The sequence below is a fragment of the Oncorhynchus mykiss genome, chromosome 12, assembly GCF_013265735.2.
Source record: "Oncorhynchus mykiss isolate Arlee chromosome 12, USDA_OmykA_1.1, whole genome shotgun sequence".
NCBI lineage: Eukaryota > Metazoa > Chordata > Actinopteri > Salmoniformes > Salmonidae > Oncorhynchus > Oncorhynchus mykiss.
In genome coordinates, this window is record NC_048576.1 from 26,364,091 (window position 1) to 26,381,060 (window position 16,970).

General features: G+C 40.8%; 1 protein-coding gene across 1 annotated transcript in view; it reads left to right on the plus strand.

Moving 5' to 3' along the window:
- The window catches only part of LOC110537279 (ephrin-B1), a 69,070-nt gene that overhangs the window by 16,266 nt on the left and 35,834 nt on the right, over window positions 1-16,970 (plus strand). The window contains exon 2 of the mRNA XM_021623204.2: window positions 13,251-13,528. Within this exon, the coding sequence (XP_021478879.1) occupies window positions 13,251-13,528 (278 nt within the window). The remainder of the gene's footprint in view (window positions 1-13,250; window positions 13,529-16,970) is intronic.

Consider the following 16,970-nt stretch of genomic DNA (forward strand, 5'->3'; position numbering starts at 1 on the left):
GATTTACTGAGTTTAGATTATGTGTAATGAAATGTATACTCCAGTGACTGATTTAACCTAATATTTGAGTTTGAATTTTCTCCACACTAAAACTGTCTTAAAGCAATTAGTCTTGGAGCATTTGTCATGAGTGCTGGCTGGTGCCCATACGTAGCTGTAGGGGAAATTAAACGTGATTATGTAAACTAACAGATGTATTGTAAATCTAAGGCAAAGGCAAGGAGCTCGATGGGAGGGGGGAGTTGGAGCACTTGACACTTCAAACAGCTCCTTCAGCTCAACATCTGCCATACTAAAGCATCCAACATGCAATACCCAAGTCCTAATGGTTATTTAATACAGGCAACAATATCCAAGCATTAGACTTCTCTCTGACATATCAGGGGAGCTGCTGTGCTCGATTCCGATGATTCCAGTGTTCCCAAATTTAGTCGGTCTGAATAATCTGCTGAAAGAAGAGGTAGGAGGAAGCTCTGAAAACAGCAGTCCTCTGGTGCATTGTGTTGGCATTAAGGTTGCCAGCTGCGTGACAAGTGTTATTATAGTGTGTCAGCATTTATCCCCTCAGAGTGAGGTTTGAAAAATAGCCTGGCTTAGCACCCAGAAAGTCTATTCAGGATTTTTAATGTATTTCTTATTCTCTTTTGGAAGGAAACAGAACCAGGGAAGAATTAAATCATCAAGAATCAAATGTAGAAAATATCACATGGTTAGAATAGTTTAATTTCTAAATCCCAATAAAGATAATGAACTAGTCTTATGCAATATTCCATTAAGACTTTTTTTCCTGGGAAGAAAAAGTTGCCAAAGAGGAAACTTGCTGTGATTGGACAATATGGCTGTGGTGGTCTTCTCCATTTAGCATTGTGTCTGCTCAAGCACATCAACCACTTTCTATCTGTGTTCTGGTCAAGTGCTAGATGAACAGTGCGTGTCCACAGTCACATTGCAAGGCAAGGTTGCAGCTGTCTCCACAAAAGGGAAGACTTGTTGGGTAGAGGGAGTCTCCGGTGTCAGTGTGGCCAAACTCAGTGAGATTAAGGCACAGTATCTGTTGCAGATGGTAGTAATATAGCTTGGTGATAATATAGCTTCCCTAATAGCGTGTCTTTCCCCCTGCTGTCTTAAGCTATTAGCCAGCTGTTCCTCAAAAGCAAAACCAAATGGTGTCTTGAGAAGACTATAATTAAAAAGGAAATAACCCTACTGCATCAAAAACGGAATAACTGGACTGTCATCTTTCTGTCTGTCAGACCAGAGCTGTAATACACGCCCCAGGCACTAAAACAGACCTGTTCCAACCTTATCACAACAGCTTTGTTTGGATTTCTCCTTTTTCTTGTTGCTCCTGACAACTGTTGTTGAAACTTTGGTTTCACAAGAGAGAGATTTGCCTTTTTGCAATTAGCTATTTAAATGAAATGATGCAGCAGCAAGTTTAGTATGTTCCATACAAATAGTCTGTATGTCTAGTTTTAACCTACACTGAGTGTACAAAACATTAGGAACACCTTCCTAATGTTGAGTGGCAACCCCCCTTTTCCTTCAGACGAGCCTCAATTCGTCGGGGCATGGACTCTACAAGGTGTCAAGGGCATTCCACAGGGATGCTGGCCCATGTTGACTCTAATTCTTCCCACAGTTGTGTCAAGCTGTCTGGATGTCCTTTGGGTGGTGGACCATTCTTGGTACACACAGGAAACTGTTGAGTATGTAAAACCCAGCAGCGTTGGAGTTCTTGACACAAACCGGTACACCTTAACTATTTTGTCTTGTCCATTCATCCTCGGAATGACACACATACACAACCCATGTTTCAATTCAATTTCTCAAGGCTTAAAAATCATTATTTAACCTGTCTCCTCCCCTTCATCTACACGGATTGTGCGGAGTTAACAAGTGACACCAATAAGGAATCATAGCTTTCACCTGGATCCACCTGGTCAGTCTATGTCATGGAAAGAACATGTTCTTAATGTTTTGTACACTCAGTGTATATTTTAGTTTACTGGTTGACCTTTCATCTGAGTGAGTTGTTAATATTGAGATTATTCACCCTTATTTAGCATTGTTCTGTGGTCGGCCTAACTTGTTTCCAACCAGCATGTCAAGGAATCACACAAAGTGTTGAAAAGGTCAAACTTCAATAAGTTGTTTTATCCTTGCTTCCTCTTGACAGTAAACAGAAGGTTCCCATCATGTTGGGGCGGCAGGTAGCCTAGTGGTTAGAGTGTTAGACTAGTAACCAAAAGGTTGCAAGATCAAATCCCTGAACTGACAAGGTAAAAATCTGTCATTCTGCCCCTGAACAAGGCAGTTAACCCACTGTTCCTAGGCCGTCATTGAAAATAAGAATTTCTTCTTAACTGACTTGCCTAGTTAAATAAAGGTAAAACCCCCAAGAAATGTGTTGGGTGGAGATTCTATTTGCATTTATATAGATGTGGCTGGCTCTATCTCTCTTGTTAACTGACATTGTTGCGGTCAACAGGTTTTTCAAGACAGACCTGTGGTGTGATATGTTGATATAATACATCACAGACTATGCCCTCTAATCAGAAATACTGTGATCACCAGCAGTGGAATTGTTACATTGTGCTACTCTCAATTAAACAATATGAGATTGAGTTGTCTTTCCCAATGACAGGCTGTCATTCGATCCTTTTTGGTTCCCCTCGCCTACTATTACCCTGTGTTTTTTTCTCATCCCGACGTGACTCTGAAAGGAGTCTCTTTGGTGTGGTAGTTAATAAAAGGGAGTAGGGGCAGTCAGATGCAAATCTGGTCAGGCCAAGACATGCACTTATTTTGATTTATGTGTGCGTTTAGTGGGTTTTGGTTAAACCCATTAGAAATGACTTCTCGGTTGTGCAGGGCTCAACGTGTGAAGTGGTGTAATACTTCTCTAGAAAATGATCTGTTTTTGATTAATGCAGTCTTACTATGCACCTGGGACAAGTCTTGACAATGAAATGGTTGTTGTCATAGATGTTTGAACTTGCTCTGAGCCAGGTATTTTGTGAGCATACAAGGCTTTTTCCTTGGAGAGGTGTTAGCTAGACAGACTAGTTACATTCTTACTTGTCTACATAGGGTTAGCATGGAGACGGCAGCTTCGATATCAGCTCTTACTGCCAAATTAATTAGTTCTGTCTACTGTAATGGTGAATTAGTGCTACTGATTCCTCTTGTAGGATAGAAGACACTATTCATGCCAATGCAGCCCACTGAGCGAATCAACTAATCACATTTTCCGTCTGTTTTAAATCCAAGGCAAGGGACTTTTTTTGGCCAGTTCTTTTTATTCACGTTAATGGAAGTTATATTACAATTATTGACATGGGTCTCTCAGGCTACTCAGGTTATGCGTTCTTCCAGTCTGCTGAGTAAAACCTGTTTATTTGCTGGTTGTTTGGGCAGAGGGTAATCAGTTCTCAGTGTGTAACCTGATCAGCAACACCATTGCGGTGCCAGATCCTCATTAAGTCCTTCCTGTAACAGTAAGTCTATGGAAATTCCCGCTGAATTCAGATCACCCTCAATCACATCAAATTCTGCATGAGAATGTCAGTGAACAATATTTTGCATTAACTGCAAGGTTTGTTTTCCCCTCGAGCGAGACTGCAGTCTCTCTGATAGGAAATATAGAGTATAGCATTGAGAAATACCATGAATAATATTATTTGTTGACAAATGCAGCTTAAAGGAGTATGTACATTGCTAATGTATTAGCTCAAAATCATTTGGAAAATGTTCTTATGAGTCTCAAGGTTATAGGAGTTTATAGGAGTAAGTAACCTGTTGCCAGTGGGCCGGTTAGAGATTGTATTATTGAGAGACTTTCCCCCCAGTCAGAAACATAAAGAGAGCTGCCAATCACGCATTCCATGTCAACGCTAAAGGGGGATGGAAGGAGCCAGCCTCATCGTCTCATTCCTCTGACCTGTGGCATTCTTTCCTCCTAACCAAAGCGATGGGAATGTGGGCAGAAGTCATGGACGTATCTGGGGAACCTGCCCCAGGAATGCTCCGCTTGTCCAATTGAGTCTTGGACAATGGTTGTGATGGTTCATTTCCTAACAAAGAACGATAAATATTGAACACTGTTACAAGGGGGTAGAGAATAAATAAAAACCATTATACCTCCCATAGTTTGTTCAGTTGGATCAGAAATCTTGTCTCCCTGTCAGGTTTTGTCCTGAACTACTGTTGCCATGCTTTTGCATATGGGAACTGTCCTAAGGTCATATGTGTTCTTTAGACTTATTACCGGCAAGGACTTGCTTCTGTGCTGCCGGGCATGAGCAAGACAAATTATGCTGCCTTGCTGGAGTCGAAGTAGCTAATTATCTTCCCCAAACCAAGGCAAAACTGGGAAAGAAGCAGAGAACACATGACTTGAAAGCAGTATTGAGGAGGCGACTTTTAAAAATAAGTTTAGTAAAAGAAAAACACAAGTTTTGTCTCTTATATGCAGTGGTGTAAAGTACTTAAGTAAAAATACTTGAAAGTACTACTTAAGTAAATTTTTTTGGGGTAACTGTACTTTTACTTTTACTTCACTACATTCCTAAAGAAAATAATGTACTTTTTGCTCCATACATTTTCCCTGACATCCAAAAGTTCTCGTTACATTTTGAATGCTTAGCAGGAAAGGAAAATGGTCCAATGCGTGCACATATCAAGAGAACAAACCTGGTCATCCCTACTGTCTCTGATCTGGCGAACTCACAGAACACATGCTTTCTTTGTAAATGATGTCTGAGTGTTGGAGTGTGGTCCTGGCTATCAGTGAAAAACAAGAAAATATAGCCGTCTGGTTTGGTTAATATAAGCGATTTGAAATTATTTTATTGTATTTTTGATACTTATTTTTAATACTTTTTGATACTTTTAATTTTTGATACTTAAGTATATTTTAGCAATTACATTTACTTTTGATACTTACGTATATTTAAAACCAAATACGTTTAGACTTTTACTCAAGTAGTATTTTACTGGGTGACTTTCACTTTTACTTGAGTAATTTTCTATTAAGGTGTCTTTACTTTTACTCAAGTATGATATTTGGGTACTTTTTCCAACACTGCTTATGTGTACCATTGGTTTGTATTGTTTTATTTTTCAATTAGCTTTTTCCTAGTGGCCTTGAAGGGATAAAACAGCAGAAGAGACACAATCAGAACATCTTTATGGCGGTTTTAGTTGAGCATTTCTGATGAATGGCAGCCACTGTGTAGGAGTATATTGAAAACATTTGGTTGCTTTAGTTTTGCCCTCTTTGATATCACAGATAAGCCCAAACAATGAACACTGAGTGGTTGAACATTTATTATATGCCCCTGATTCAAATGTCTGTCCATAACTAGTGCTAGCTAGTATTTCCTCTTGTAAATTTGTGATACATTTATGTCCATGTGCCATGCAGCCAAATATATATGTGGTATGTTCTTCAGGGCACCTGCCTCAGAAACACATTACAGAGAAATTTTGTTAAAGCCCTTATCGAGTAGCAGGGGATGTCAGATAAATGTAGCACTAGTCTTAATTTACACCCTCCATCCACACCTTTATCTCCAATCGCCTGCCTTCCTCTGAACCTTATATCACAGAATGTCTCATCATGTCATCCCCATCTCCATGAGGCCACACTGATATATCCTCATTAGAAGCACATACAGTATTACAGTCAGAGGCAGACGCCCAAATTAAACCCATTTAAGGAGCATCCTTCCCTGAGGACCTGTGTTTTGGCCACCGTTCAGATCAGGGCTGGGTTGGCTGGGCTGCCACTAGCCCCCTGGGTCTGTAGTGGGTTTCCTCAGCTGATCAGGGTCCATCTGGGGTTGGGCTTCATCCAGGACTGGAAACATGTCTCTCAGAACCACAGTGACCCTGGTATGTCTCTGTCTCCAGACAACTTAGAATGGACCTAGATTTGATTGATTTATGGTACAAATTTGTACATCTAAATTGAGGAGTGTAGGTAACGATCAGTATTTTCACATCTCAGCAAAAAATATTAAAGCAAAATGTTCAGTATGAGGTCTTTGTGGTCAAAGTTGCATAGTTAAGAGTTGCCAACACTCAGATGTAGGCCCTAACAGTCCATTGATGCTCATGCTGGCTTCGCTTGCCAAATGGCATTTTTACGGTGGTACATTTTTTTGTGATGAATCCCACCCTCATTCCTAGGCGGAATTCATAATTTAGCAATCTTGTTGGTATTCTACAGCGTAGGCTGAGACATATTTAGTCATACAGGCAGCAGGAAGGATGTGTGGAAAATCTTCAGTGGAAAAGGGAGTGTCTAAATTAGTCATGCTGCAGATACAGTACTTTACTGCTTCTGTGGCTGATTCCCTATAGTTAGTGTTTTCTGCAAGTTTATTAGTGTGTAAGCACTGTGTAGGAGACTCTGATATGATTTCTTCGTATTCAACTACAGTCTGCAGTGCACTTCTATGATGTGACTGATAATTATCCAGTGAATTATTAAGTTAAGCCATTGGTTACTTTCCGATATGTAGTAAAATGCTACTACAGTGAACCAAACCCCAGTCACAGTGACACAACTCTTCATACTGCCACAGAATCCTCAGCCTGTTTGAAGGTAATTGGGATAATGAGATCATTCACACAGCCAGCCCTGGGCTGCAGTCTCCAGCCCACGAGAACTGAGAACTGATATACTCCAAACTGGGCTCTTGATCTGGAGGAGTCACAGCCATGTTGCCAATTACTGTATCCCTGGTAATCTCAGGCAGCTCCATGCACTACAGACCAAAATAGACGTCAAAGCAAAGCAGATGTAATGGAGATAGTAAGGAGGGTGATTATTTCTCTCTACCTGTAGGGGGCATCTGTCGCTGTTGCCCCTGGGCTCACAGAGTCGCCGTGTCCCCTTCGATATGTAATTGAACATTTCTGTGAGGGTATTGCAACTTTAAGAAAACACATTAACACCCTTCTAACTGTTTATGTGTGCCTGATCCTCTGTCTACGTACTAACTGCCCATTTGCTTTTCAAAGCCGGGTTGAAGGTAAAATGTATTGAAATTGCTATGATACTTACAGCAGAGCACTGTGATGCACGTGCCTTGAGCGCCTCTGTAAATCAGACTGTAGCTCATTGACACAAATGCCATTATTCCACACTGAACTCACTAAACAATGAACAGTCTGTATTTGAGCAACATTAACCAAGGAATTGGTTTGGTGTGAATGCTATCACAGGTCTTTTTTATACTGTACCCCATTAATGGACGTAAATATACCCGTGTTAATGTGTATTTGCTGTTAAAGATACAAAAAAGTTATGTTATTTTTGGCAATTATATGAAGTTAAAACACAATCAACCTGATTTGAATAAATAAAAATGTGTACAATATGGCAATGGTTTAATAATGCTACACTAATAATTTATTGACCAGTACCAACAGTTTCAGCTGCAGTTGTCTATCTTTTGGACAGGGTTGCAACATCCATATCATGTTGTAAAATATTGTATTTTAACACAATCACAGACTTGTAGGAAGAGTTTTAAAGATTGGATGCAATGTTTAGAGCGTGTTGATTTGCTTTTTTGAGGCATTTATTTTTCTTCTCTCACTGCATAACAGCTTGTTTGGGTTGCGGTTACCTTACCCTCAAATTACTGTCAGAGCAAGAAAATGTTTTTCTGTTAGTTAATGATTTGCAGGCTTGAAGGAAAATAATACCTGCCAATCTCCATTTTTATCCAACCTTAAAAACTAGGACCACAGGAAAACTACTTCTGGTGAAATAAACAACAGATATTATTCAAAGAGCCCAAATCCTTCAACTGCAACACAATTATGAGCAAGTTTGCATTTGTCAATTTTGTCTTCAACTGGAATTGACTGATAATTGTAATTGTTAAATAACTAAGTATTCAACGTGCACGTTTGAATGTTTAGAGTGTATCCTGCCCTCTAGCTAGCCTGAGGCCTATTGATGGAGTTGTATGAATGGTGACGGCTTTAGAGTCCCAGACTAGTTGCACCCCTCTCTAATATTCCATTGGATAGCCTAAATCCTCCAGCAACGGGGCATTGTGGGATGGAAGGGTCTGCCAAGTCATGTGCTTGAATTCCCCCTTGGAATGTGTGAAGGGGAGGTGGGGTGGGGAGAGTGTGGCCATGCCACTCATGAGAGATCTTTCCCCCGTTGGCTGTGTGAAGATCTCAGTAGCATTGTGAGAGCATGTGAATGAATAACCTTCATTTGCATGGACTACGTATAGCAGCTCTTTAATTGGTTGCATTCAAGCCAGTCTTAAGTCTGTGTTCAGTTGTTTAAAAGTGTGTGTGTGTTTGTGTGTGTGTGTGTGTGTGTGTGTGTGTGTGTGTGTGTGTGTGTGTGTGTGTGTGTGTGTGTGTGTGTGTGTGTGTGTGATAGAGAGAGGCAGGGAGAGAGTTTAAGTCATGTGCGTAATGTTAAAATAGGAAAGCAGACCGCTGTGATAATGATGCACTGTGAAGTTTATCGTTCGTCTGAGCACGCCTTGGGGAGGGGCGATTCTGAGCTCACTCTATAAGTGGGGATGGGGGGGTGTTCCATTCAATCACATGAATTACAGTGCTGTTGATTAATAAATATAATCAGTAACAAATGCAACTGAAAATAATTGTGTGTGACTACAATGCAAATTAAAACTTACACTTTATATTATAAATAAATTGACTTTAGTTTTATTCACAGAAAAAAAGTATTTACCTTCATTTTGAATAAGATTAGAAAATATTTGCTCTCCTCTCCCTGTAGACTATGTAATCATTTTTAATCAGAGATGATGGTTGGAGCGAGAGAATGTGGGAAAGGGAGAGAGGAAGCGGGAAAAATTGCACAGAAATCATAACGTTTCTATGGAAACTTGTTTATGCCCGACTGGTGCATCTTGTAAATCCGATTGGCGAGAGAATGAGGCCTTGTCTCCTCCAAAGCCTGAAAGGAACTGCCCAGGCTCTAAGTGTGTAGGAGGCCCAAATGAGTGAAGAACAAAGGAGGGCTATTTTTTCAGTCTTTCACAGTTGATAATGAGCAGCGCAGACAATGGAGATGAGTTTGCTTCTTCAAGTTTCCCATATTGCTTGAGCTTGTCCCCTTGCACCTGGTATATTTGACACATATTTGATTGTCGTTTTCCTAGCAGTGGGAAAGATACTGGGACATTTGCATTTTATTACATTTTTATGCCTACTTGGTTTGTTCAAGCAAAAACGTGCATCAGTGACAGTTCACAGAAGTTGATGTCTTCATTGACAGGCTGAATGAATGTCTCTGATTCAGTGTTTGACCACGTTAGTTTCCTGGTATAATGGAGCCAAATGTCTGCCAGAGGTTGTAACCTTAGGAAGCTGATTTTAATGCAAATATGTTGACTCCTAAACCATCCAATTTAAGATTTGAATAAAATATTGTCTTCACTTGTTTTTCTTGCAAAATAAGGCCTTAAAGGTTGGTTAATTTGGTTTATTACTCACTCAATGTTTTTATAATGATGAAACTAAGATAACAATGTTGTAAAACGATAACAGAAGCTGGATTAATCCGGCGGCCCCTTATCTATAAGTAATCATTCCCCACGGCTTAAAAGGGTGTTTTTCTAATGATTACTAGATTATAGACTTTGAGGGGCTGTGTCTTGAGATTGAGAGCAGCAGTCACAATATGTATTTGGGACTGTGTCTCTGTGGGACCCCAGTGATTTTTATTTAGCATGTGAGGCTGAGATAAGGTACCTAATTATGTTAAACAGTATCCCAGGGGCCTTGGAGTGGAGGCAGCATCAGGCCTGTCAGGTCCAGGGTGGCAACTTATGGCAGGAGATGAGGCAACATGGCTATGGAGGATTAGCTCAATATTGAAACCAAATCCACTGTTATTTTTTAAAATCTGTTTTCACAAATGTGCTCAGTGCAATATTGCTATTTGTCCCTGCCCTGGAAGACCCTAAAAATGTAATTGCAGATAGTTGCAGATGTTATACTTGCTAGTTATTGTGCTCGCCATCATTGTATCATTATCCAGTAAAAGGACTGACCACTCACTGTTTTCCCCCAGTATTGTCTGTGATAGTTTATTATGTAAATGCAGGTTACTTGTTATAACAATGAGTTATGGTGATTCGGACATGCTTGTAACCATATGATATATAATGCATTTTATTTGAGGATCACCATGCATCCTAAACTGAATGTTTATGTATTACAAAAAGATCCTGGTGTGCTAGCTGCATGTAACATCACTTTAAAACCTTACTGACAGTGGAGAAAGCAGTAATAACACCATTCTTTCTCTGATGAAAAATGACCATTGAAAGGATTTGTAAGATGGCAAACTGAATGAAATGGCAATCATTTAGCACCCCTGATGAATATGCTAATCAATCTCATTAATATTCATTACGCTTTAAAACTCACATAATACCCCACTGTGTCTGCTGATTTCTGTCCCTGAAAATAATAGTGATGAAAATGAAAAAACTCTTGCCTTCCATGTCAAATTGTCACTCTTTAAACCGCATTTCCTGTGGAAAGTGGTGGGAGGATATTCAGAGCTCAAAGCCCTAATCGTGAAGATGACCTGTAATTTCCAGTGTTCCGTCTGGAATTTGAACACTGTCTTTGCTTCTTAGCTCAACAGAGCAGCAGTCCTGTTTGATCAGCACAAAGGGAATGGAGGATCTGTTTGGGCATCCCTTTGGTAGATGGAGTAGTAATTGGTAGATGGAGTAGTAATTGGTAGATGGAGTAGTAATAGGCAGTCAAAGCTTTACAAAACCTGAGACATCCTAATCGGCACAGAGGAGCAGCAGACAGGGTATTGTGTTGTTTTCAAGGTATCCTTGTCTTATATCCTTCTCTGACATGTATAGCTACTCGATCATTGTTGTTGTGCATTTAGTCAGGGTTGTGTTTTTGTAGGTGTATCATTCTCTATTTTTGTTGGACCACACAGGGTACTGCAGGCAACCATCAACACAAGTTGCTCTGACACAGTTTATAGAGAAATACCTAACATGGCTTTTGTCATATTGTTCTATTGATGTACTCTATTTTGAGGTGCTTGTGTCAGACCATAACTGTGAACTGAAGAGGGGGCTACTGAGAGACAACAGAATGAGGCAGTCAGGGTCGGTGTTGCAGACAGCCATGAGTTATGTGTTGCTCACTTTAGTAAAATACAGTTGGTTTTTATTTCTTTTTTATATACTGCTAGTCGGCAGCTACCTCAAATGCAGTGAATGCTTTGTTAGCTGCATGACTTTATGCTGGCCCCTGGCCGTTTACCTTATCCTCTGAGGATCCCATGACCGTAAATACAGAGGATTATAACAGAGAGAGCATTGCTGCTTTGTGGAGGATTGAGTGTTAGTTTGAGAAAGTTTGCTAACAGAGCTACATTATATACACACTTTGAAGAAGGCATTTCCATTGGCTCAGAAACACTTTGGAGACAATACGGAAACTAAAGCCAGACACCTGATCAGTCTCTGAAGAAGCCTGAGGATAAGGGCAAATCAAACAGGTTTGGGAAGCCAAACAGAGGACCCAGTGTCTGAGAGACAAAGACAACACCAATCTAACCGCAGGGCCAGGCAAGCTGTGCTCACTCCAGGCTGTGCACTCTGCTTCGTCTTTATGTACAGTAATAGAATGCTGTCATACAGTTCCGCTTCAGTATATAGTGAATAATAATGCATCATCACATCTCCTAAGCTGTTAGCGAACGCAAGGGACCCTTTTTTATGTTACAAATCATGAGTCCCATCATGCAGGGCAAAGATCTGTAAATCCACATAGAACATCATGACGAAGGGACGAGAGAAGGAGAGACTAATTACTAGTGAGTGAATACAGCAAGTAGAGAGACCGGGTTGTTGCAGACTGGATACTAAACGAGCCATGACGGTTTGACATAGTGGAACCAGGGCACATACTTTTGTCTAAGATATCATACTAGCATACCTTAGTTACTAAGGTTTCCCACAGACAGGCAGACTGACTGACATACAGACAGACATAGCTTACTGTTGATTCATTTTAGTGTCGGGAGAATTAGTCGGCCTCCTTCTATCCACCAGGGCCTTAAGATGAATGAGTCATGAAAGCTGTTTTCTTGTCTATTAAACCATGTTGAAAGTGGTTGGGAACAGTGTGTATGCAAATGAAATGTAAATAAGGATCAAGTTGTACATTTCCGTCTCCATCGCAACCAAACACATCATCATCATCAAACTGAGCAGCATCTCTCTGGTAACTAGGACAAGGTTGTTTGGACTTTAAGCTGAACAAAAACACATTCATCACAATACCGATTTGTTTGACTTCTACAGGACCAGATCAAAAACAGACAACATCAGCTCTTCTCTCATTTTGGATTAAGCACGTCAGCAGACCGAAGGGTTCTTATCAAAAAAAGAAAAAGAAACCACTTGAGAAGTATGATGCATCAAAGGCAATCAGCAGGTCTAAATCCTCAAATAGAATTCAGCAGGGCCTGTTGCTTTGAGTTAGAGAGAGAAGATATCAAAATGAATTTGTGAAAGATAAGGCATGGAGCATCTAGATAAGGCATGCATGCCATCTGTCCATCAGCGCTTTGTGTTTATCTGTACTCTCTCCTCACTTGCCGCAGATTAAGCTCAATCAGGGCCCGGGCAGCCCTCTGTCATACTGATTTCCTATTGACATCTGCCCTGGTATTGTGCTGTATGTTTGCTGAGGTAAAGATATGAGATGTCTGCTTTGTTTACAGTGTTTTAAATCAATGGGCATTCATGTAAATGAATGCAAGTGTTTACATTATAACAGCTTGGGCTCTTGGTTGTTATCTGTGTGTTTGATGTTATCAACCCCAGATGTAAAAGCATGTCCCAAAGCTGTCCTCGACTGTCGGCCATGTTTATGTGGCGTTGTAATCACCCGCCCCCGCTTCCCTTAACCTGTTCCTTACAATTCATTCACCCATGATTTGTTTTGCACCGGCTTTAAGTGAAGTGAAATAACAAACAATTTACTTTAAATTAGTCACTGTTGCTCAAGCAACTGCCAGACAGACACGGACAATACTAGTGTATTGGGTAGAGAAGAATCACATTTTATAGAGAGTTATAACACACTGTTATGCAGTGCATGTGATGTATGTCCAGACCTTATATGTATTGCTGTTATTAGAGTATTTGATATTCTTAACTTTCTCTGTCATATTTTGTCTGTTTCAGATTTCAGTATGGGAAGGGCTTGGTGATGTATCCCGAGATAGGAGACAAGCTGGACATTATCTGCCCAAAGGCAGACATGGGGCGGCCGTATGAGTTTTACAAACTATACCTGGTGAAGAAGGAGCAGGCAGACCAATGCAGCACAGTCATGGACCCCAATGTGTTGGTGAACTGCAACAAGCCTGAGAAGGACATCAAATTCACCATCAAGTTTCAGGAGTTCAGTCCAAACTACATGGGCCTGGAGTTCAAAAAGAACGTCAATTACTACATCACATGTGAGTATGTGGTATTTAACCACACCGATGCATCTTATTTTATACCATCTATAAACTTTGTATTGATGCTTAGAAATTACAACACGATTGTTCCTAGATTATTCATAGTTTAATACAGCCCCGACATGGAATAGAATTGCGAACAATTCACAAGGCTTTTCCTTAATCTGTCATTTAGAAATGGGTATTGTAGTGCTGCGATAAGATCAAACAGTTGTATTTTCCATGAGCTTAAAGGGATACTTCATGATTTTGGCAATGAAGCCCTTTATCTACTTCCCCAGAGTAAGATGAACTCGTGAGTCTTGGGATACCATTTGTATGTCTCTGCGTGCAGTTTGAAGGAATTGCTAACTAGTGTGCTAACTAGTGTTAGCGCAATGACTGGAAGTCTATGGTAACTGCTAACAGGGTAGTAGATGCCATAGACTTCCAGCTATTACGTTAACACTAGTTAGCATTGGCTTGCGAAACTACCTCTAACTTCCTTCATACTGGATGCAGAGACATAAAAATGGTATCCGTGAATTCATCTGACTCTGGAGAAGTAGATAAAGGGCTTCATTGCCAAAATCCTGAAGTATCCCTTTAACGTTCCTTAGTATGCCATATATAGATACTGGCTCTTTTTCTTGGAATACAAGGCTTCTGAAATATTTGCTGTGATCTGAAAGAGACCTGTCTAGTACAACTGAATTGATTATCCTTCTGCTGAGCCTGAAATCGTTACAGCTCACATTAAACTCCCTCAGCACAACATGAACATTTTCTTAAGGTCATCTGACTATAATGTATGTTGAATGAAAATCTTATCAGGTAGTCCTTGGTCGGGAATGCCTGAGCGTCCTTGAGTATCTTTTGACCCGTTGTTTTTAAGTGCAGCCACTACTAGCCTAGTTCTCCCTGCTCAGCACGACTCTAAGCGCAGAGGGGTCTCTGAATTTTCTGAGGCGAAATCGTTTCTGTCAGATCCGGTCAGTTGCAATAACACTTAAACTCTGGCAGAGGGGTCAGCTCCAGTCAAGCAGGCCTGATTTGTTCTGTTACACATCGCTGAGCCGAGCCCATTGGCTCTGACACCCTAACACCAGCACATAATCGACTTCACCCGACTCCACAGGTCCACAGGCCCAAGGCTTCTTTTCTTTAACCCTTTGATCCACATGGTATGTCTTTAGATCATCACCGGTGGCTGGCTGGGGAAGGAGCTCTGCTATTGTCCTGTCCTCTCACAGATCTATCAGAACATCAATGACACCATAATGTCCAGTCTCAATGATAACTGGTCTTCAACCCAACGTGGATGGTCCATAAAAACACACTGAATGACTGGTGAAGCATGAAAAAGTGCTTCCAGCTTTGACACTTCTCTAATAGGAAAGCAAACATATTGTGTCTTTGCCACAAACTGATTACATTTCTGATTATCCTTGAAAGTAGTCTGTATATTTTCCTCATGTTCTTTAGTCCTGTTCCAAAAAGAACAATTTATGATGTGGTTGCAAGAGTAAATGGGCCACATTTATCAAAACATGTGTGCAGACTGAATGTGTAAGAGCAGTCCCAGCCACACACGTACAGAACGTTGGATAAGGTATCCGGTATTCTTGTGACAGTGACTCTTTTTAAAGGGGAAATGAGCTCAAGCGCTTGTTTAATTAGTGAACTCTGCAGCTCTCTGAGTATTGGTGGATTAGTGATGAAGATGAGAGGCAAGGCACAGTGCACTCTACACTGCTGATTCACTTGTTTCTTCATAAATCAAAGAGAGGTTTGATAAAAACGCACAACTTCCATTGCCAAGAGTGCTGCTGTCTGTGAGAATATCTCTCTGAGATCTGACTGACTTTGTCTTTGATCTAATCCAGGGTCTCCAAAACTCGGTCCTTACTTTACCCTCTGTAACAGTCTTTCCATGTTTGGTTTGTTACATTTGAAACGCAAAGGTGCGTGTAATGTCCGCTTTTATATTTTACTACGTTTTCTACTTGAATCATCTTTCTCTCTATCCTGGTGCATGCTACTTCCCACACAAAGCCCTGCTCCCTGTCACTCAAGTTGCTCGACCACAGAATCACAACCACTTTCTTGCTGTTCATTCTGCAGCCTGCATGGTCAGATAGATGCAACAAGATGTTGGTGACACGCTGCTTTCCACTATTACACTATTAGTTAGTGTATCTTACTGTCTGCAAACTACTGTCTGCTAGTTTGTCTTTTCATAGCAAGTTGTGGCTCAAATAAATCTTGTTAACCGCTAGTAAGCTGGCTAGCTAGCTTGCTAAATGTAGTAAGAGTCAGAGCAAACATAGCTATCGAATACAGCATGGTACCAGTAATGGTGTATGCATACTATAGATAAGTATGTTATTTGTGCAACGATATCAAAGAAATTAATCATAGTGGGCAGAACAAGCAAGGAGGTGGGCAGAGCCAAGCATGAGCTAGTGAGATCCTATTGGCGTGTTCTAGAATTTATTTGCACATTTCCAAATTACTTTTGTAATGTATATAAACAAAGTGCATATAAATGTAACAATTCAAAACGAATCTGAACAACACAATAATAGAATATTTCACCATATCAAAGAAAAATAAATAACAATGTGTAAAACTGCAGCATCCGACTTAAAACATTAAACTGGTCCATCTTTTCCCGCTCTTATTATTTATGTTATAACCAGCAGCACACAGCAATGCTGACCATATTTAGCTTTTATGAGAAATTTGTATTCAGAAATGCAAGCTACCTCACTTTCGAGGGGCGTTCGCGGTTTCTTCACTCAGTAATTATTTGTCCCGTTTTTAAGAAGACCCTCTCAGAGGGAACAGATGTGGCCACTATGCAGAGTCTCCCTGTCATGACTTTAGTAAGCCATGGCTAGACAGAGGCCTTGTTCTTCCACCAGCGCAGAGGATCTGCAGACCTTTGGAGGGGCTCCTCCAAATAGGGACGGACCTCCTTTATGGCATCTGCTGAGGGATTCCTTCGTGCTGCATCCCCAGTTGCTCTCTCGTCAAACAGCATCCAAACAGCAGACGTTTGTGGCACTACTGCTGGTGCTTCTGCTCCATCTGATCCCTCTTCTTCCTGCTGCCCTGGTGCCTGAGCCAACTGACTGCTGGGGCTGTCCCTCCCTGCTGCTGAGGTTATTCTTTGAAGAGCCTCATCAATCGCTCTGGCATCACTGAAGGCTAACTTCTTAAACCTGGGGTCAAGTGCAGCGGTTTCTTATAGCACGTGATTATATTCCATTCTGTGGATCTTTCTGTCCATTGATGAACATAGTGTGTCCATCAACTCTGTCACATGTCCTGTGGTTACATTTGCTTCTCTCTGGCGACTGGCTGTGATTCGCTGCAGACCCTTACACAGGAGTATCATTTCTGAAGCTGTCGCATAGCTGAAAAGAGAGATCAGTAACTTATTAGTTCAGGTTCA